Raw genomic sequence first — 20,573 nt, 5'->3', positions numbered from 1 at the left:
GTTTGCCTCTTTCAATTGCTTTGCGTTTTATTGATTTATAATTGGTGTAACCTAAAACGCCTTTCTTTTATATCTCTATGATATATTAATTATCTTTACAATTTTAAGAAAAAACTGGGCTTATATTGATAAAGAATCCCATTCCATCGAAATTTGGTGATTTTTTGGCGACAATAATCACCCCGGTATTGGTGAGGGTAAAGTCACTCGGTAAGGTTGATCCACAGAAAGATTTCAGCAGAGATACCTTGGTGCTGTCGGATTCATAAAACTTTACATTGTCCAATTGGCAATTCGCTTCCGCGCCCATGTTGAAGTCTAAAAGATAATTACAATTAAACATCATTAATTTAAATGTTAAGAAAAAATACCGCTGAAGCTTATACGAAGGAGAGCACCGGGTGGGGCCATCAAATGCCAGGAACATGTGGAATGATTTCGTCCTTCGTAAGGGGGATTTTTTATATAAACTGCGTCTTTTCCGCTCACAATTATTTCACCGCCACAACCGCTAGGTAAATTATTTTTGGTAGAGTAATAGAACATATTCAGTAAACTAACTTCGTGGCTGTCGATACGAAGCTCATTGGTTTTTGTAAATATAGGCTTTGGGTCCCATGCAGTTACCGTCCTCGAATAGAGTGTCTGATTGGTTTTTACATCTGTGACCTGAAAAATAAATAAATTAACTTTAATACATGCTTAATACTTTCAAAGTATTTTGATAAATTACATTCAAAAATTGTGATGAGACTTCATTAAATGCCACACTCGCGATATAGAGCGTAATGCTGTAACCTTCCGGAACTAGAATATACTCCGTGCAGTTAATTAGATTCAAGCCCGCAATTTCCTGACTAATTGATGTATAGTTTCGATTACAAGCTAAAAAAATTACAAATATATATATTATTTTAAGAGATTAATTTTAAAATAATTATGCACATAAAACTTACCAGGTTTTCGACGCGCAACCACTTCAAAACCCATTGATTCCTCCAACCCTTCACTGTGGAAATTTAACTCCAGAGGGAACTGGCTGAGATCCTCAATAAACTTGTAGGTTTTGTTGAATTCTCCACACAAGTATTGTGATCTCTGTAAGGGGAATGAATCACTAAGAATTCAAGATCTAATTTTAAAAATAATTACGTAAGATTTGGAAATTTTCAGGTAGTCTTCGCATTTTCCGGTTTTCTGAGAAAAGTCCTTGAGCTGTAGCCATTTTAAATCGAACTCCACATCATCTTTCGCTCTAATGGACCAACGGCATTCAATGCTTCCCTCGTATCCTTCTGTGGTGTTGTCGTATTGAAGACCCACCGTAATACTCTGATGGAGAAATCCAGGTTTTTGGGATTAAATTTCGAACGAAAACATACCAATCTTACCTCATTTGATTGTATTTCGTATTCTGATTGGCCGCACACGCTCTTTTCCATCTGGATGATGAGCTCGAAGCTAATGTTCCTGGCCCTCTGAGCTGAGGCGCTCAAGTGGATGCTCAAGTCACCATAGGAGCTGAACAACTTGGTCCGGTTAGATCCCAATCCGTAGTACTTGCCGAGGCTCTGGTTATTTATTGCATTTTTGTCTATGATTTCGATATGGTTGCATGTGTTGCAGGTGGCATCATTAAGTTGCAGCTTCCGGATCTCAACAGAGAGACGGTAGCCCGGCGGAACTGTGGCAGTGAAGTAGCATAGCATCCAGTCGGAGGCGTTTAAGTGGTATGTCCGCATCAGATTCATGCGGGGCACATCCGCGTCCAGGGTCACAGGTTCGTTGCAGTTCGGAGTGAAATGCACGCTGGCCAGGAAACCCCGGAAGTTGTTTGAGGCATCAGTTTCTGACACGATCAGTGCCTCGTTGCTGTCAACCATGATGGTGGGTGGGACTGTCTGATTGCCACACAGTTTCACCTCCGGATTTGAGCTGACCACGCCGCCGCGATAAACGGAAAGACTATCGAACTGGCAATGGTTGGCCTTCTCCAGGTCGAAGTACTTGAACTTCAGCACAATGGCATGCTGAGGTGGGGCAGTAACGCGCCACTGGCACTTTGTATTGTGGGCGTACCCTCCAGCCTCCTCGTCCTGGGGCGGACGCAAGGCGAAGGGTTCACTGTAGTTGCCACCACATCCGATAAGATGGAAGCTAATGTCAAAGAATCGCGGGGCGGAGATATGGACCTTCAACCGCAGCCTGCGGTATCCACTCACCTCGAAGTCCGGGCACATCCGGCCGACGCTGTTCTCCACCTCCTGATCGTCTCGACGGAACACCTCAAAGTAGTTCATCTTGCAGAATTCGGAGTTCCAAGGACGACCTCTTCCGTTGACATTAACCACCAATTGGTGTTCCGTTTCTGTGAAGAACTCATAGCTGCAGCTATCATATTTGGCAAAAGATGCCCATCTCGGGTTTCTGAGTGTCTGTAGATCGAACCCGGCCCGGAGGACAACATCGCAACTGGGGGCGACGGTAAAAGTAAAACCATCTCCGGTTATGTTGCTATTTGTGCGGAATATCACTCGTAGTCGAGAGGATTGAACGGGTAGGACCCCAGGTGCTTGGCGACCGCAGAGACTGACTATTTCCTCATACTCCGATGTGGTCTTGTTGTAGCTCTCGATGCTCAGTCGATCGTTGGAGCAGTTGGGTGAGGTTTCGATAAAGAAGCGACCCTGGAACTCGACCCGAAGTGTGAGTGGATCGTCGGCCTCAAACTCCCAGATTTTTTCCATATTATTGACGTAATCCTTACTGTTTATAATCACTGGAGTCGAGGGTCCCCGAGTTACGCGTATAATGTTCCCTGATAAAATCGATTTTCTTGCCACCAACGTGAAACTACTCCTGCCCGGCACTCTTCGCTCTGAATGGTAAAGAATCCTGGATATCGGGTTGGTCAGAAGGATCGTTTTGTTTTGCATTCCACGACAAAACCGATCCCCCTCAACGGAGCCACTAAAGATCACAAGGTACTCTCGATCGCAGCTGTCGGTGAGACTGACATTTCCGACCAAATAATATCCTCTACTAGATTTTAATGTCCACACGCACTCCACCTCCCCGTAGTCCTCATCCACGGTGTTTAGGAGCTCTGGTGTTCCGATGGAAAGATCGTCGGATGCTGGGAATACTCCACCACAATTGTGCCGGCGGTAGGAGGCCCTGAAGCGCTTCAACTTCACCCTGTCACTGTTCAGCAGTATAACGCGTCCGGATGTGGCAGGCAGTGATACGAAGCTATTGGTGACATTTTGATTCATCACCTTGTACGCCAAACGCTGGTCCTCATCCTTGAATGTTACAGCTGGAATGCTCTTGGTCTCGAACAGATACTCTTCCACCTTAAAGGTTATAGTCGTGCCTTGCTGCCCAACAAACTGGATGCTGCAGTAGTAACTGGATATCTGGGCAAGATTTTGTATGGACAGGGTGCCAGATGCCTGGTCTCCGATATTGGATGGGCACACAGATGCATCACTGGAGCTATAACGAGCACGGAGCACTGTTCTGCCTAAATCCATTTGATTGGTGATTATAGTGACGAGCATGAAGTTATCCGTGGATTCAACTATTCTTGTGCCGTTGTATCTATCCAGACGGATGTCCGTGATTTTCGATAGAGAGTTCGGGTCGTTGAAGAAGGCCAACTGAGGTAAAGTATCCATGTATCGAACACTTGCAGCTCTAGAAAAGATTTATTAAAATTAAGATTTGTTGTCAGAAATAGAAAACAAAGCCTTTAATTACCTTTTGCTATCATTGCGGTTAATCATTCCAATATCGGCGAGGTTAAGGAACTCCAAGCGGACTCTCTGACCCTTGGGAACGTTGATAGACCAGCGGCATATTCTCACCCAGGTGGACGGCTCCATGGCGGAGACCTCAAGGTTTCCAGAGTCGCCGTTCACATCCCGCGAGCAAGTTCCATAGGCACGTCGGTAGTCTATCTTGAAGCCCCTAAAATTGTTGACGTTACTGATGGCCAAGAAGCGAATAGCCACCGCATTGGTGTTGAGTGTGAGGGTGGTGGGAGTGACGGTGCTTCCGTCTAGGACAGCTAGCTCAGCTCCATCGTTTTCCAAATCAATAATCTCGAGGCGATCACTGGTCTTCTTAGAGGAGGTACCATTGACATTGTAGGGAACATGCAGATCCGTGATATTTAAGTGGATGAAGTTATCCTTTGGCAATCTGATGCTGTACACACACTCCGATGGCTTGGGATAGCCACCTGGTGTGGGATAGTTCTCCGAATTAAGGGATCCCAACTGACCGGTGAATTGGCCACCACATTTGCTGAGAGACACGTTCAATCGGAACCCGCCGCTCGGCTCATCCAGGTCCGATTGATAGTGAATGAGGAGCAGGTTCCCGGTAGTGCGAATCGTGGACTTTGGCTTGTGGCATGTACGGATGAGCTGGCGGGACAGAGTGGTGGAGCCGTCAAACATTTCCACAAATTCCTCATTACAATGGCGTCGACTCAGCCCGACAGGATCCCCGAAATCTGCAGCAATGGTTTCCCCGGGAGGTGCTATCACCATCCAGGTGCAGTCCGCATGCGGATGGGGCAGGTAAGGAAAGCCCGGCGACTTAATCTCATAGCTGGGAGCCAGCTGGGTCAACTGAATCTGCCCATCACATTCGCTAAACTCCCGGTACGTAAGAGTCCACGAGCTCTTATTCCGATCGGCAGAATTTTGTGGTAGATTGTACACCACGTAGGCATGCGAGCCATTCGTTCGGTAAGAAGGTGTCTGGAATCCTTTCTGATTGCAGAATTTTCCATTGGGCATCATTGGAGCCAGTTCATCCAATCCGTCATAGATGACACCGAACGCTTGGCAAGACCCCTTCGCCGTGGACTGGACTCTACTATCGAGTTCTTCATATTGGATAGATATATCTATCTTACGCCCCGGCCTCACCTCAATATGCCATTTGCATCTTGGTTCTGAAGTTATACTTGACCACAGAATGGTGCCCACAGTCCCGGTCATATTCGAGCCGCAGACGGTTTTAATATTAACTTTAAAGCCTTTGCCACTGATCGAGGCATCGGTGTGGAACTGCAGCCTTATATTTGGAGTTCCATCAACCGTGGGCTTTGTCGAAGATGTTCGTAAAATGGTCTGGCACATATGCAGTGCATCCTTCCAGTGGCTCAAATCGTTGGAGGTCTGAATTTTCAGATAGTCAGCCGAGCACTCGGGGAACTCCTCCAATTGGAGATCGAACAAGGTCGCGGTAATGTGGCGCGTGGGATCCATTGGCTTGAAGGTCCACTCACAGTTCAAGTTGGGACGATATCCGATCGGATATCCAGGCGACTCTAGCCACACGGAGGAAGAATGAACGGAGTACTTTCTGGTGCACTCGCTGGAGGTTTGAGAGGTGATGTTACCTTCGGCCACCTCGCCGGAGAGTGCGTGCCATTTAATCCGAAATCTGTTCAGCTCCGCGTTCTTGGTCTTCAGGCAGATCACATTGCTGCTGGAAGTGAATCTCAAGGGACTGGCTTGTAGTTTCACCTCCAAGCCACTCTCGTCGTATCCATCAAAGAGCTGGAAATAATGAAGTTATTAAGGGACTTAATAACCATCACATATTACCATCAATCCTGACACATATTCCTCAAAGTCCAAAACCAAAACCATATCCCGATTCACATAAATCCTCCAAGTGTATGGTTCTTCCTCGCCGCGAACGAAAATCGGAGGCGGTGACTCTATGATTCCATTTGCTCCCGATGTTACCTCCATATTGTGGACTGCATTATTTTATAAAATTATTTAAAAATAATTAAACCTTGAACCTTACTCACCATAGTTCCAGCGAAGCCGGAAACCTCCAGCCGAATGGCCGGGAGCGCTACGGAACTTGATCCACAATGGCGAATTCACAATCAAGGATCTTGTCGGCATTTTATTGTCACAGTACACCCCCAGGAGCTGTCCCGGCAAGCCGTTTCTCAGCTCCAAGAAGTCCTCGTTGCAATGTTCCGAGCGGACAATGTCCAGAGACTCGAAGGTAACCTCCAATGCGTTACCCGGTTTGGTTTCAATTGCCCAGATGCATTCCACGTTGGGCGGATAGCTGTCCGGATAGTTGGGAGAACTGAGACTGCTACGCGGCAGAGTGATATTGCCTCCACAGGTATTCTCCAGGCTACTGTACTCCGCCTGGAGCCGGATTCCCTTGCTTAGGATGCGCACATTGTTGGCAGGCACCACCAGATTGGCCGGATGGTTTTCGCACAGCTGGAAGAGCAGAACCTCGTCGTCATCGTTGAGGATTTGTAGGCCGACTGAGCTGTTTACGGACGATGGGGATTTTGGGCACTCCAGGTTGTTAATGTGAAGGTACATTTTAGTGCCCTCCGGCGAACTAAACCGCCAATCGCACGCCTCGTCCATCCTGGATCGCAAGTAGCCCTGGCCATTCTTCAATGGTCCCCCGCACTGGCTCTGGAAGTGCATCGCGAATCGGCCCCAGGACCCGGCTTGTGCCTTGAATCGGACCTGCAGCTTCTGTCCGTGGACAACGCTAATGCGAGGCGCCTCCTCTCCGCAAGCCTTCTCCAGGAACTGCTCCGTGCCGTCCGCCTCCAGCTTGGTGAGCTCTACGACACTGGCGGAGCAGTTGGCGGAATCTGTGAGATTCAGCTGCTCAAACCACAATCGGATTCCGTAGCTATCGGTGACCTACAAACGGATATGGTAATCCTCATAATTCTTAGTCCTTATAGACGAGTTCTACATACCTGAACAATCCAAATACACTCCACACTTGTCGTGAAGTTCGCCAAGTTGCTACTGTCCGGGATGTCGTGGAAGCCGGGAGTGGTTATGATACCATTGCTAGCTGTTATGGAGCCACCACATTTGGGCGGCACCTGAACGTAACTGGCTTTGAAATACTTTCTGGCCGGAGTGGAGCCACCAACAAAATGAACCCTCAGCTCATGGCCCGGCGATCTGAAGTACTGAGTCTGGGTCTCCTCGTGGCAACCAACATACAGAGCTACCGATTTGTTGAAGCCAGCTGGAGCGGTTACTTTGATCACATCCGTATCGCCGCAAGGACTCTGGGATGGCTCGAAGTGAACTTCGTGGAGCAGGAGCATTATTTGCTTGCCCTCGGGTGCCGTGATGATCCAATCGCACTCCATGTCTACGCTAAATGGTAGTTTCGGTGATTCAAAGCGGCCACCCAACTCACGGAAATGTTCGCCGCATCCCACGCGACGATACTCCGCCCGGAAGCCCTGATCCTCCACAGAATTGTCGGATGCGAATTGCAGGAGCAGCCGATTCCCAACACTAGTATAGGAGGGCATGGACTCCGCCGTGCACAGATGATGTTCGCTTATCACTTCGTTGTCTTGCATATCGATCACCTTCAGATAATCATTGTCGCACTCCGTAACATCGACGTATGGCTCGATTGAGAGATGTGAAAGGACGAGTTGCAGGTGATTGGAGCGTCCGCCGGCTCGTATGTCCCATTCGCAGTTTAAATTTGGCGGATACGGATCCGGGAAGTTTGGTGATTGAATGGCGCCCTCTAAACCGTCCAGACGAACTCGACATTCGGTTTTATAGTCCAGCACAAAATTCATATCTGCATCGGCACTCACATCGTATCGAACCAGGACCCGATTACCGGTGGAAATCAGTCCCGGGGCTGTAGTGCCATTGCAAACCATATTTAGGGCAGGACTCGAGGTGGTAGGTCCATCATAGATCACCAGATATCTGTCGCAGATTGACTGGGTATAGCTTGTTAGGTTCAGGCTAACCCGCGACCCTTCGGCCACGACAATTTGCCAATCGCAGGCAATGGCACTTTTCGCAAAATGCATATATGGGGAGTGTATGGAGCCGGTTACAGAGGTTAGCATACCGCCACAACCTGCCCCGGTCTGCTGCCACTGCACAAGAAATCCCGACTCCTCATTGGAGTTGTCCGAATGAAACTTTAGGAACAGGTCGTGACTGAACGATACGATCCGAGATGGGATGGAATCGCAGTATTTTCCTATCAGCGGCGAGTCCTCCCCATGCCCGTTTCTATAGGATGAAGGCATCGTATTAGTCTTAAACTGGAGTTTGGAGATCATTATCATACCTTATCTCCAGCCAGTCAGAAAAGCAATCAAACATATTCTCCAGTGTAAAGTTCTTCACAATTAGCTCTATTTGGTGGCCAATTGGAGCTTGAATGTGCCAACTGCAGTCCGTGTTAGCGCCATAGGGCTTTGGCCAGTTCGGGGACTTGATGTATCCAAAGCGAGAAGTATATGTCGAGCCACATTCCGCTAATTAAAATAAAATAATGCAAATAAGCAGTGTATTTTTAAAAATAATTATATTGTTTCCGAACTTACCATCTTTAACCAATTGATAAGTCAACATCACAAGTTCGTAGTGATTAACTGGTTTCAGGATTAATGTAATCACATCTCCATCAAAATTCTCATCAAAGCTTCCTTTATAGCTATAGAAAACAATACCATAATTGAAAATCAGAGCAGATCAGGATAAAAATTCGAAGCCTTACCTGTTTAGTAGGGTTCCAGGAGTGGTGCTATTGTCATAAACATATGAATACACTTCACCTACCAAAGTTGTGAGAGCCAACTTCTTCCTTCCTGGAGTCTCATAAATATACTGGCAGTACCGACGGAGGCCCATCATATGATGTCCCATGGGCTTCGTAATAGTGCCACCACATACTGAAGAGCGAATATCGCGGTACTCTAGTCGAAGTCCACGTCCATTGTGAGATCCGTGGAAGACTAAGCTAAGGACATTGCTCTGGGACACCATATGAAGGTTCATAGCCGATTTTACAAAACGCTGCGGCTCTTCACCACGTGCCAGGTACATCTAAGTAACTTACTGATTAAATATCTACTTAAGTTAGTTAATCGACAAAGCACTTACGTCCAGATAATATTCCTGCCTTTCGTTATCCGATGTTCCGAAGGAAAGATCCGTAATGTTGATATCTGCCACCCAACCGGGTCGCAGAGTTATGTTATATGTACAGGTCATGTCGTTCGGATAGGAATTGGGATAGTTTGGAGTGGTGATAATCCCCGACAAACCACTGAAGCTACCGCTGCAGACTATGAATTACATATGAAACTATGAAGTTCAGGGTTTAGAAAATGAAGCACTTACCTCGGCTGTAGCTTAATTCGAAACTCTTCTTCAGACGTATTCCAGTTAAAGCGTACTCGTACCGCACCAGGATCACATTACTGCTGGAGGTTAGTGGCTCCATCTCACTGGCCTCTGGTTGTCCACACAATCGTCGCATAAGGCGCGACTCTGGGCTGCGTCCATCATAGATCTCTATTTTCTGCAGCGAACAATCCTCGGAATTCAGAAGGTTGACCTGGTCGAAGACCAGCTTCACCTGCGTCTCCTTTGGCTGTTCGATAAGGTAGAGACAGACCTCGGCGTTCATGTGGCCACTAATGTGTCCGCTAGGATCCGTAAAGACGCCCCCGCATCCTGGCTCACCGGGCACCACCTCGTAGTGCAGTTGGAACGAACTGTCCAAGCCGTGAGAGTCCGTATGAAATTTTAAGACAAGGCGGTTCGAGGAACTATGTAGGGGCGCTGGTTGGGCAGATCGACAGGCCTGGAATAGTTTGCGATCCGAATCGTAGATCATCACATAATCCTCGGTGCAGTTCTCCGCTCCCGAAGCACTGCTGCCTAGGTCAATGCCGTAAAATCGAAGGAGCAGCCGGGTGCCATAGGGCGCCGTCAAATCCCACCGACAGTCTATTGCCGGGCTAGCCTTACCAGGATAGCCTGGGGACCTTAGCACTCCGCTCTGTCCGAGGGTCAGGTTATCAAAGGTCTCCCCGCAGGAGAAGGGCAACGACTTCCATACCAGACGAAATCCCCTGCCTTGAGTCTGGTTGTCGGATCGGAACCATAGGAAGGCCTGCTCCTGGGAGGTGATGACCGTTCCGTGGTTCAGTGGCAGTTCAGAGCCACAGAATCGACCCATCATCCGTGTGGCCAAGGAACTGCCATCGTGCACTTGAAGGAAATCTGCAGAACAGTCCGGACTCTTCTGCAAATCAAACTGGGTGAAGGTCAGGTTGAGTACCAAGCCGGGACTGGTGCGAATAATTAAGGGACATCGCTCGTCCGCCTCATAAGTGCCGTTCTCCGCATTGGGTGGAAAATTGAGTACCCCGGATGGCCCGCGGAGAGTGGCCCCACAAAAGATTCGCCGGTGGGCGCATAGCGTTCCAGTGAAGCCAGCTGGACAGTAGCACTGGTAGGTGTTGCCCGGTAGCAGTCGACAGGAGCCTCCGTTGAGGCAAGGACTCGGGTGGCAGGCGTCCGAGGAGTTGCATAAGGCGCCCATGTACCCAGGCTGGCAGATGCAAGTAGTTCCCCTGCCATTCTCCACGCAGGTTCCATTGTTCAAGCAGGGGTGCTCGTCACAGGGCTTCCGGTTGGGATCCCTGGTGCATCCATCAGCTCCATAGCCATGCCCATAGCTGCCCACCGGACAGGTGCACACCATCGTCCCGGAGATGTACTCGCACTTGGCCTGCGGATGGCAGATCTTCTCGTGGTCGCAGGAATTCGAATTGGCTGCCGTGCAGTTGCGACCGTCCCCGATCCATCCCGGCGGACAGCGGCCGCAGATGTGTGAGCCCTCCGTATTGAAGCACCTCACCCGGGGCTGGAGACTGCATCCTCCATTGTCTTCACCCGCACACTCGTCCACATCCCTGCAGATGCGTCCATCGCCGGTGTAACCAGGTGGACAGGGACCGCAACGAAAACTGCCGGGAAGATTAATGCACTCGCTGTGGCAGGGATTCACTCGAGGCTCACACTCGTCCACGTCTCTGGAGCAGGGACTCGCCGTAGCCGCCGTGGCATTTGCATCGGCCCACGTCCATCCCTGATTACAGACGCAAACATAACCAGCGGCGTTGCCGGTCTGGATGCAGGTTCCGTGCTCTCCGCACAACTCCGAGGCTCCAATGCCCAAACAGGAGTTCCGACGTACTCGACAGTGGGTGCCGGAGAAGCCGTTCCGGCAGACACAGCTGTAAAGGTGATTAGATTAAGACGTGACTGTTCTCGGAAGGAGTTTCCAAACCCACCTATAGCTTCCAGGTGTATTGATGCACTGCCCATTATTGAGGCAGCCGGCTAGATCCGTTCCTGCAAACTCGGAGCACTCGTTCACATCATCCTCGCAAGTAGGACCCTCAAATATAGAAAATAATATTTGTTATAAGGGAGTATAGAGACATCAGTTCCAACTGAAAAAATACGCCCCACATTCGTGGTTTTTTTGGAAAGACGCCCCCGTCGTGGTACTCACTTGCCATCCGGAGGCACATACGCACTGGAATGCCTTGTAGGCATCATAGCAGGTCCCTCCATTCTTGCACGGACTCCCCTGGCACTCGTCCTGGGCTAGATTATAGACCAGAGTCAGCAAGGTGGACCTTAATCTCTCCACTCTCCGCAACTGACGACGCAGGTTCCGCTGGCTGTAACTACTGCGTAGAGTGGTGTTCCTGGAGTTGAAGACTCTATTCTGTACCCTCGTCATTTTTCGCTCCACATCGCGGAACTGATCTCGGACCACGTCTACGGAAAGGGGCTCTCTCCGAGCAACCGCCTGTCGACTGGCCAGGATCGACTTGCGCCGCCGGAGCACTGCTACCATATTCACATCGTTGATCATCAACGAGGATGCATCTCCCATCAACCGGAGGGTTATATTCTGATCTCTAGCAGCTTCGATCACCAAGTTTTCATTTGTTTTTCTTGAAATTCTAGCACGTTGTTCCAGATCATCGTGTGATCCCTTTATGGATACGATTTGAAGGCACAAAAATAGCACAATGGGTAAACTCAAATATTTATGTAGCATTTTCAATCATTTTGGTTTAAAAACTTCACTAAATTCTTAATTAAATGTTTAATCAAAGCAAGTAGTTTAAAGGGACCGAATTCGAATTGATCTTCACGAGAGGCGTTATCCGCGGATACTGGTACCAGACCAGCATTGATTTCCGAATTTATAAGCCCTAAAAGTGGGCGTTTCCGATACTGGAGAGAGTTTGGAGTCTATAGTATAGAATATTGAATAGTGATAGAAACTAAGAGATATTCTACATGTGTGTAATTCCCTAGTATTGTTCAAAATATGTAAAAACTCATTGAAATTAAAGGTATTTTTATAATCCAAAAATGTTTAAACATAATTTTTATTACATCTTAGATTCTAAACATGAGAGGATTAATCATATTAATCATAACTTGACCTGATCCCGAGTTGAATCTGAACTCATTCAAACTAAACTGATAAGATTCTATTCTGTAAGACAAACTATAAACGATTGGTATGATTGTTTTTGGGTTGAGCACTCTGGACTTTGAATCCAGCGATCCGAGTTCAAATCTCGGTAGAACCTTAAAGTAAGAATGCAATTTTTTTCTTTTAATAAATTTAGGAACTGAGTTTTTAGAACCCTTTAAATATTTTTAAATCAATATAGTCGGTAGAATAAATCGGTTTATAAATCGTATATATAGTAAAATTCGCATATTAATCGTCGGTATAAATCTCGGTAGAACCTTAAAGTACCATTGTAATTTTTTAGTTTTAATAAATTTAGAAATTGATTTTTTAGAAACCCTAAAATATTTTTAAATCAATATAGCAGGATTGGGAGATGTGTAATATTATATTTTAATTGGTAATTAAAGATACCTATATGTTTGGTAAAAATAAAAGGTAAAACGCATCTAAAAGATTTTAAATCCAAAAGCTGATTATAATAATTATTAATGCTGGGTATTTGAAAGTTTAATTTGTAGATGCATCAATCAAATATATTTTATATATTTATTGCATTATCAGTTGAAACACTATTGGGTGCAGATTCTATTCAATTCAAATGAAACCGAAGCCCAATCGACAATGACCTTGCAAGCAATTTGCACAATATTTGACATATTAACTCAGTATCCAAGAGATAAGCAGATACACTTGTATCCATGTATCTGTTGTATGGCTTTTCATAAAAATCGTCGTCATGACAACGAGAGTGAAAGCAAATTAAATCAATTTAGCTAAAACGAAACCAAGTTGTGGGAAATAAACTGCCATCTGTAGGCACAAGAGTATGTGTATATCTAAGCAGATATAGTATGCATTTAATGTACTATTTATAAGTATAAAAACAAAAATCAGCTGGTGGCAGTACGAGCCCCCAACTAGGGAGACTTGTTGGGGAGACTTGTTGTTCCATATTCGTGTGGATTTTTTTCCTCTCCGTCCGTTCAGTCGCGAACGAGTCGTCGAGGGGATCTGGACAAACGCCAATCAGTCCTCTAAATAAAATATTATTTTTGCACATTATAGAGACACCAGCGGCATTATGTCAATTTTCTCAAAAATGCTACTCTTCCGAGGGGGTAAGACAGAACTATATATAATCTTTATATGTGCTTTTTGAATACCTATATTATGAACATGAATTTATTATAAATTTAACGTTGATTTTAAGCTTTAAAGAAATAGAAACCTTTCAAGATATCTAGTTTTTTTTTGCCTTTATCCTAAAATGAAATAATTAAGTATTATCCTTAATATTTAATATTTCTTCTATCCCCTAGTAGCTGGACGTCATTATAGCGCCGCAGCTCAGATTCAACTCCGGGATATCTTGAGCACCCAGCTGGCTGGGATTAAGGAGGCAGGTACCTTCAAGGCCGAAAGGATCATTACCTCCTCCCAGAGCACTCAGATCACAGTGCAGGGAAGCGATCAGAAGATTTTAAACTTTTGCGCAAACAACTATCTAGGATTGGCGGTAGGATTATAAAATTTATAGAGGGATCTATTCATTTTTAAGAATTTCTTCGATTTCAGAACAATCCGGAGATTGTAAACTACAGCCAGAAGTTATTGGAGCAGTACGGAGCTGGGTTGAGCTCCGTACGGTTCATTTGCGGTACCCAGGACATTCACAAGCAGTTGGAGCGCAAGATAGCCCAGTTCCATGGACGCGAGGACACCATCTTGTATGCCTCTTGTTTTGATGCCAATGCCGGGCTGTTTGAGGCCATTCTTACCCCGGAGGATGCGGTGTTCTCCGATGAACTCAATCACGCCTCGATCATCGACGGAATCCGGCTGTGCAAGGCCAAGAAGCAGCGCTACAAGCACCGGGATCTAGCCGATCTGGAGCAGCAGTTGAAAGCCAGTGATGCCCGCCTCAAGCTAATTGCCACCGATGGAGTCTTCTCCATGGATGGCAACATTGCTCCCCTGGCCCGCATCGTGGAACTGGCCAAGAAGTACAATGCTCTGGTGTTTGTCGATGAATGCCATGCCACCGGGTTCTTTGGCGACACCGGAAGGGGAACTGAGGAATACGCCAATGTTATGGGTGAAGTGGACATTATCAACTCCACGTTGGGCAAGGCTTTGGGTGGAGCATCTGGTGGTTATACTACCGGACCTTCCGAGCTTATCACATTCCTGCGCCAAAAGTCCAGGCCGTATCTTTTCTCGAACACGCTGCCACCCGCGGTGGTGGCTGTGGGTCTGAAGGTGATGGACATGCTGCTGACCTCCAGTGAGCTCACCCAGCGAGTCCAGAGCAACACACAGCATTTCAGGAAGGCCATGACAAAGGCTGGGTTCACCATTGCCGGTGAGAACCATCCCATCTGTCCTGTGATGTTGGGCGATGCTCGATTGGCTTCTAAGTTTGCCGACGAGATGTTGAGTAAGTCTAATGTCCTCTTATCCTGTGAATCCCTCTTAATCGTTGTTGTCTTCCAGCTCGTGGTATTTATGTCATTGGGTTCAGTTACCCGGTGGTGCCTCAAGGGAAGGCCCGCATCCGCGTTCAAATCTCTGCCGCCCATACTGAGCCGGAAATCGATCGGGCTATTTCGGCCTTTATCGAAGTGGGTCGTTCTCTGAAAGTGATCCAGTAAAGTGATCCTCCAGCACTGCATCCAGCATTTATATTAAAGGAAACTGCATTTATAAACCATATTTGAAGAAAACTATTCATTTAGCAAAAGCTGTGTGTGTATGACGTTGCTTTATTTGGTTCGTAAGATTAACTAAAAAAAATAATCATTTACTAGGTAAACAATAGTCTGTTGCAGTTGGGTTTACACCATTTAAAGTTTAAACTTAAGCTTAAATTGCACATAAATGAAAGACTGGCCCAAGTCGGTAAATGCACGCGCCAACTTATTTGAGCACAATATAACACAATTATACTTAAAAATCAATAACAAATAATGGGAGTCAGGTAACAAAAAAGGTAATAAACAATTAAGGAGAGTGTGTGGGGTTGGATCGTCGGCTGGCTGAATCCTTAAATACCTATGGCTTTAGCTAAAAAATGGGAAATATTAAAGGTGATTTAAAACGTACTTTTCTATGGGTCTCGTACAAATCGTTAAAATGTCTTTATGCCAATTTCAGTTCAAGGATTCAAGCCGCAACCGGATACTTTTACAAAGCGCGAAATATGAGTAGATTGGGCTAGGAGTACTGAGGTGTACATATTGCGTTGACTATAAATACTTTGGTTAGTTTTGTGTTCGCTTGAGATTGGTTAAATTCAGTTTAATTCGATTCGAGCCTGTTTCGAGTACGACTACTTGTTGACCAGGCCACGAGCCTTCGGATACGCAGAGGCTGGCTTCTTGGCCGGAACCCGGCCCGTGGGTGGACGGCGGTTGGAGTCGATGGTGGAGCCGGCACTCGGCAGTCCCCGGCCGGATTTGATGCTCCGCACGGCAGGTACAGAGGCACCAACAGCTGTAGCGGTTCCCGTGCCAGCTCCTCCGTTTGCATTTGCGTTGATGATATTCTCCAGCCGGCTGCGCAGCGAATTGGTGTGCGAGTCCACGATATCGATGTCGTCGCCACCCGTTTGCATAGCCTGGGCAAGGACCGCTTTCAGCGATGCGGACACCTTAGGGGTGCGGTATTCCTGGGTCGTACGGCAGGGCATTTCCAGCTCGTAGCTGACTATATTCTCGCTTTTGAAGCGTAGGGAACTCGGGGCATTCGATTTTCCCTCCTGCAGAGCATATTCGGATATGGGTCTTCGCCGCTGCGGATGAGACACCGGACGCTTGCTGCTGAACTTGCCATCGCCGCCTGGTGGCGTGGGCAACGTCATCGATGAAAACTTCCACTCCTCCTGCTCCTCGTCGTACTTGGCCTGCGTATACAGGCGCTGCTTCACCTCAATGGGCACAAAGTTGTCAATGATCAGCAGTTGCCGCTTCAATTCCTTCACCAGCTCGTTCTGGGCCATCTCCAGTTCACGCAGATCCTGATTGTGATCGGACTTGCAGTCGTTTAGCTCCTGCTGCAGGGCCAAGTACTTGGCATAGCACTTGGATAGCTTGCGCTTCTTCAGTTCCACTTCCTGTTCCAAGGATACGTTGCGCTCGCGTATCTCCAGAGTAGTCTCTTCTTGAAGCTCCAGCTGCTGCTGGATTTCAATTTCTCTCTTTTTGCGCTCTGCGATCTCGACAAGCTTCTTCTCCAATTCGATTTGACGCTCGCTGTAGGTATCCAGCAGGTTCTTGCCACCGCGCACCAACTGTCCTTCCAACTCGGCCAATTTGGCGGCTAACTTGGCGTTCTCTACTCGCTCGCGTTCCAGTTCTTCATTGGACTTGGCCACTTCGGCCTCGTTCTCCTTATCCGACTCGGGCTCATCGGCTTCCGGTTCGCTTTCTTCCTCCGCCTGAGGCTCCATCGTTGATGTCTGCAAGGAACCCGAGATTTCTTTCGAAACATGCTCCTTTTTGGGCTTCTTCACTTTCTGCTTCTTGGCCGTGGCTTGCTTTTCGGTGCGCTGTTGCTGCTGTGGAGCGATGAGCCGCTTGAGTCGTTCGATCTCCGCCTGGTATTCCTTCAGCTTAGCATCCTGAGGATCCTCGTTCTTGACGGGCTGGTTCTGGATGGATTTAGCACGCGAGGCGTATCTCAAGGTGGTCAGTGTTTCGTTATAGTTGTAATTGGAGGGTCCGATGTTGGCAATCATTATGGTTTTCGAATTGCCACCCAGGGAGTCCTGCAGTAAACGCGTCAGCTTGGAGTCGCGATATGGAACGTGGGGCGAGCTTTCTGCCAAGGCGGAGATCACGTTGCCCAGCGAGGACAGAGCCAGGTTGATTTTGCTGGCCTCCTTCAAGCGCTCTGCTGAAGCTCCAGTCTTCGACTGCCTCTCACTGCCCGCCAGATCGATGAGATTCAGCTTGCCAACCTTTATGGTGTTTGTTTCAGTGTCACACATCTCAATCTTGATCATGAATATGGCATGGGATCTAGAAAACAAAGTGTTTGGGTAATTATCTTGGAAGAAATATAGAAACTTACCTGGAACTGTGTTCATTCATGTTGGTAAAGCCCACAGTTCTGTTTTTGTTGCCCAGCTGCATCACCCGCACCATGTCGTCCACGCTCTTGCAGTTAATGGCATGCAGATTGGGTACATAGACTCCAGATCCCCGCTCCCGCACTTCCAACTGCTTAGAGTTGGGCTTCAGCAGATCCCGCAGCTCCTCCATGTAGATCTCCAGGTAGGAGACGTCCACCAGGAACTGAAAATTCTCGGTGCGGTTGATGTGCAACCAGATCTGCTCGAAGGTACGCGGTATGATACCCATTAGTTCGTCATTTCCGCGTACGCCCTCCATTGTGAAGGTTTTTCCAGTGCCCGTTTGTCCATATGCGAAGATGCATCCGTTGAAGCCTTCCAGGACGGAGCTGACCAGGGGAAAGACGACTTCATGGTACAATGTCGTCTGCGAAGCGGTGGCATCGTATGCAGCATCATAGGTGAAGACCTTGCGCTGCTCCTTGTTCGCATCTACCACGTTTTGAAGCTCCACCACGCCCCGGTTGGGATAAACGTTGACCACTTCCGGTGAGCCCTCGGATCGCTCCCGGTTACTCATCGGCCTGCACCGGACCACCACCTGGACACATTCGTTGGGTGTCTGGCTGCCGGCGGTGCCGGGGCGCCTGCTCTTCGCACTCATTTTGCTGTTATGACTAAGGTTGCTCCTCCTCTGCTCCGCTCGTGTCTCCACCCCTCTCTTCGGCCAACAGAATTCGAGTAGCTGTAGCGACGGCAAACAAATGACGAATAAAATCAATAATCCACTCCTGACGCAATCGTAAGCGTTCAAAGTATTTTTCTCAGCTTTTCACGCATTGCCGAAATCTTTTTGTTAACTGGAGCAATTGGCAAACGAATTTGGCAATTTACTCTTATTACCTTTTATGTTGAAGCCAATTACTTCACCTTGAATTCGATTTTTTTTTGTCTCAGCTGCGAATAACAGTGGTTGGCTCAAATGCGCAGTGTGGCCAGATACCCAGGTGCAAACTTATCCAACGATAAGGTAATACTGATTTTTGTGCGGATATTTAAAAAATTATATATTTTGATTTTAATATTACCCGCTCAAGATTTCAAAACAAACTAAAAAATTTATTAAAAATTTTACTATTTTTAATAACTTTTCTTTTATAAAATGAGTTATATTTTAAACATTTTAGATACCATTTACTTTTTTCGCGACTTGCTTGATGAAGATGATGAGTTTTCACCTCGTTTTCTTTTATTAAGGGGATTCCGGGGATCGTAGGCATCGTACCAATCGTCTCCTTTACTATTAGCATCTTTAGCCAAAACAGGTGCCGTGCTATTAAAGTTTAAGGTATGAGATAACCAATCGTCGCCGATTATTTCCTGTTCAACTGCTTTCTCGTCTAGATCTTGGGGTTCTGGCTCAACCTCATCAGATCCAGTCTTTTGCTTTAGGTTGTCCAGTTTTGTACGGAATTTAGATAATAGGCTCAATGTAAATTCCTCCCTACAAAAATAAATTAAATTTATTAAAGAAAATAAAAGGCAGAAAAGAATAAAACCATACCTTGACTGTCCTTTGGGTTGGAGTTTCACCTTGGCGGTATATTTCTCCTTGAACTGTATAAAATCTTTAATATAATGATTATCGGTATCCCCTTTGATTTCCTCTTTCGAGGCTTTCTCCTGGGTACTTGAAAGTAGCTTGTCTTTGTTTTGCTTGTCCAATTGATACTGCTTTTTGAGCGAAGCTATTTCCTCCCGAATTTTTGATCTGGAATGAAAACACTTATTTAAATGCCACTTAAAGAGAAGACTTAAAGAGCATACTTTTCTTCGGATATTTTTCGACTTTGCTCCTTTTCTCGGGTCATTAAAACATCCTCGTCGTCGTCTGAATCACTCTCTTCTACTACTTCCTTAACCTTCTTCTCGGATCGACTTTTAGAACCCTTTGATAGCTTATTCTTGACGAGATCTGAGTAAGACTTTGACGAAGGCTTCTCCATGTCGTTATCTTCTTGGTAGTCGTCTGAAAGACGTTCCTCGCTCTCGGCTTTTTCAACTTTCGGCACCCTTACTGGTTCTTTGCTCAGTTTAGGGTCATCCACATTGTCGTGTAGAGATTTGGCCTTCCCGGCGTTTTTTTTAACGTAAACATTTGTTTCTTCCTCATCACCCTCGGCTTCTTCTCCAAAGGAAAGTAGTCCAAAGTTTCTGCAGCAATAAAGGAAATAATTATTATTGAATACTAAAAACTAGAATATAAATGAAGCAAATATTGTTTTGTTTCAAACTGGAAACATTTCTAATAATAACATTTGCTAAGGTTTTTAGTTACGGGCTATAGTTAGATGTCGAGGACTTACTTAACTCCCTGGCGTTCTTTTTTGTTTTTCTTGCTTTTTGTTGGCTTGGCCAGAATGCGAGGAACAATGTCATCGAAGGGATTGCTTAGTACCTCGGTGGCCACTATACGATGGGGGTGCATGGGCCGCTCCTGGTGGTCCACGATTCCCTCTTCCAGCTTGAGCATGTTGAAGATGGTATCGCCGGTGATCTTGCCAAACAATGTGTTCTTGTTCTGGAGTTCCGGCGTGGGTGCGAACGTGAAGAAGAACTGCGACCCGTTGTCGTCCTTGCCGGAGTTGGCCATTCCCACCAAACCTCTCCGCGTGTACCGTAGTCGTGAATGAAACTCATCCTTAAACGGATGTCCATAGATGGACTCGCCACCGGTGCCGTCGCCATTAGGATCACCTCCCTGGACGATGAATCCCTTGACAAGCCGGTGGAACTCGGTGTTCTTGTAGTAGCCTTCCAAGCAGAGCTGCACAAAGTTGCGGCAGGCTTTGGGGCACTCTCGTGCCCACAGCTCTATGTCAATGTCCCCAACGGTGGTCTTCAGAAGAACCTTGCCCGATGTTAGCGGCTCTTGGATGTAAATATTGCTCATCTTACTCGGTCAATAAATATCATAACTCTGGAAATTTGTAAATAATAATGATTTACTAACGCGTTTTCAATTAATCGATAAGTTTTTAAAAGTAATCGAATGTTTCCGTCATTTTTAAATTAAATACCGAAATTATTTATGGCGGGCTTGTAGTATTTGAATTTTTAA

At 46.6% G+C, this 20,573-nt stretch overlaps 4 protein-coding genes across 7 annotated transcripts; 1 reads left to right on the top strand and 3 right to left on the bottom strand.

Annotated features, from left to right (window-relative positions):
- Window positions 1-103: 103 nt before the first annotated feature.
- On the bottom strand, window positions 104-12,057 carry LOC108124185 (cubilin homolog). The gene is made up of 17 exons (XM_017239759.3): window positions 11,392-12,057; window positions 11,168-11,274; window positions 9,204-11,110; window positions 8,964-9,148; window positions 8,578-8,906; window positions 8,405-8,514; window positions 8,146-8,335; window positions 6,779-8,087; window positions 5,840-6,719; window positions 5,628-5,785; window positions 3,763-5,579; window positions 1,392-3,699; window positions 1,153-1,332; window positions 957-1,098; window positions 734-885; window positions 372-669; window positions 104-318 (listed from the first exon to the last, which is right to left on the bottom strand). Exons 1-17 carry the CDS (start codon window positions 11,947-11,949, stop codon window positions 104-106), a joined length of 10,845 nt encoding a protein of 3,614 aa, XP_017095248.2. The 5' UTR covers window positions 11,950-12,057.
- Window positions 12,058-13,211: 1,154 nt separating this feature from the next.
- Gcat (Glycine C-acetyltransferase) lies at window positions 13,212-15,121 on the top strand. Of its 4 annotated transcripts, none has more exons than XM_070280581.1 (5): window positions 13,212-13,230; window positions 13,447-13,499; window positions 13,701-13,897; window positions 13,957-14,818; window positions 14,875-15,121. In XM_070280581.1, exons 2-5 carry the CDS (start codon window positions 13,463-13,465, stop codon window positions 15,030-15,032), a joined length of 1,254 nt encoding a protein of 417 aa, XP_070136682.1. In that variant the 5' UTR covers window positions 13,212-13,230; window positions 13,447-13,462; the 3' UTR covers window positions 15,033-15,121. The 4 variants fall into 4 exon arrangements, with proteins under 4 accessions (XP_070136682.1, XP_070136684.1, XP_070136683.1 ...); XM_070280583.1 differs by having other exon boundaries at window positions 13,213-13,230; window positions 13,704-13,897; XM_070280582.1 differs by lacking the exon at window positions 13,212-13,230 and having other exon boundaries at window positions 13,325-13,499; window positions 13,704-13,897.
- On the bottom strand, window positions 15,112-18,487 carry Klp68D (kinesin-like protein 68D). The gene is made up of 3 exons (XM_017239767.3): window positions 18,356-18,487; window positions 17,452-18,197; window positions 15,112-17,399 (listed from the first exon to the last, which is right to left on the bottom strand). The coding sequence occupies exons 2-3, from the start codon at window positions 18,114-18,116 to the stop codon at window positions 15,710-15,712; spliced, it is 2,355 nt and encodes a 784-aa protein (XP_017095256.2). The 5' UTR covers window positions 18,117-18,197; window positions 18,356-18,487; the 3' UTR covers window positions 15,112-15,709.
- An 80-nt stretch (window positions 18,488-18,567) lies between these two features.
- On the bottom strand, window positions 18,568-20,509 carry LOC108124171 (spliceosome-associated protein CWC27 homolog). The gene is made up of 4 exons (XM_017239734.3): window positions 19,819-20,509; window positions 19,280-19,666; window positions 19,017-19,223; window positions 18,568-18,956 (listed from the first exon to the last, which is right to left on the bottom strand). Exons 1-4 carry the CDS (start codon window positions 20,403-20,405, stop codon window positions 18,647-18,649), a joined length of 1,491 nt encoding a protein of 496 aa, XP_017095223.2. The 5' UTR covers window positions 20,406-20,509; the 3' UTR covers window positions 18,568-18,646.
- Window positions 20,510-20,573: the final 64 nt, after the last annotated feature.

This window comes from Drosophila bipectinata, chromosome 3L (genome assembly GCF_030179905.1).
Source record: "Drosophila bipectinata strain 14024-0381.07 chromosome 3L, DbipHiC1v2, whole genome shotgun sequence".
Classification (NCBI taxonomy): domain Eukaryota; kingdom Metazoa; phylum Arthropoda; class Insecta; order Diptera; family Drosophilidae; genus Drosophila; species Drosophila bipectinata.
This window is presented reverse-complemented; position numbering and strand designations above follow the sequence as displayed.

Bases quoted from the DNA above. Each gene is read 5' to 3' on its own strand.
- LOC108124185 (XM_017239759.3), bottom strand. From the start codon at position 11,949: ATGCTACATAAATATTTGAGTTTACCCATTGTGCTATTTTTGTGCCTT. The intron at 9,149-9,203 runs GTAAGTGCTTCA...TGTAATTCATAG, and splicing joins CGAATTAAGCTACAGCCGAG to TCTGCAGCGGTAGCTTCAGT. The intron at 886-956 runs GTAAGTTTTATG...TAATTTTTTTAG, and splicing joins GGTTGCGCGTCGAAAACCTG to CTTGTAATCGAAACTATACA.
- Gcat (XM_070280581.1), top strand. From the start codon at position 13,463: ATGTCAATTTTCTCAAAAATGCTACTCTTCCGAGGGG. The intron at 13,500-13,700 runs GTAAGACAGAAC...TCTATCCCCTAG, and splicing joins AATGCTACTCTTCCGAGGGG to TAGCTGGACGTCATTATAGC. The intron at 13,898-13,956 runs GTAGGATTATAA...CTTCGATTTCAG, and splicing joins ACAACTATCTAGGATTGGCG to AACAATCCGGAGATTGTAAA.
- Klp68D (XM_017239767.3), bottom strand. From the start codon at position 18,116: ATGAGTGCGAAGAGCAGGCGCCCCGGCACCGCCGGCAGCCAGACACCC. The intron at 17,400-17,451 runs GTAAGTTTCTAT...TTTGTTTTCTAG, and splicing joins ATGAATGAACACAGTTCCAG to ATCCCATGCCATATTCATGA.
- LOC108124171 (XM_017239734.3), bottom strand. From the start codon at position 20,405: ATGAGCAATATTTACATCCAAGAGCCGCTAACATCGGGCAAGGTTCTT. The intron at 19,224-19,279 runs GTATGCTCTTTA...TTTTCATTCCAG, and splicing joins CGAAAAATATCCGAAGAAAA to ATCAAAAATTCGGGAGGAAA. The intron at 18,957-19,016 runs GTATGGTTTTAT...TTATTTTTGTAG, and splicing joins CAACCCAAAGGACAGTCAAG to GGAGGAATTTACATTGAGCC.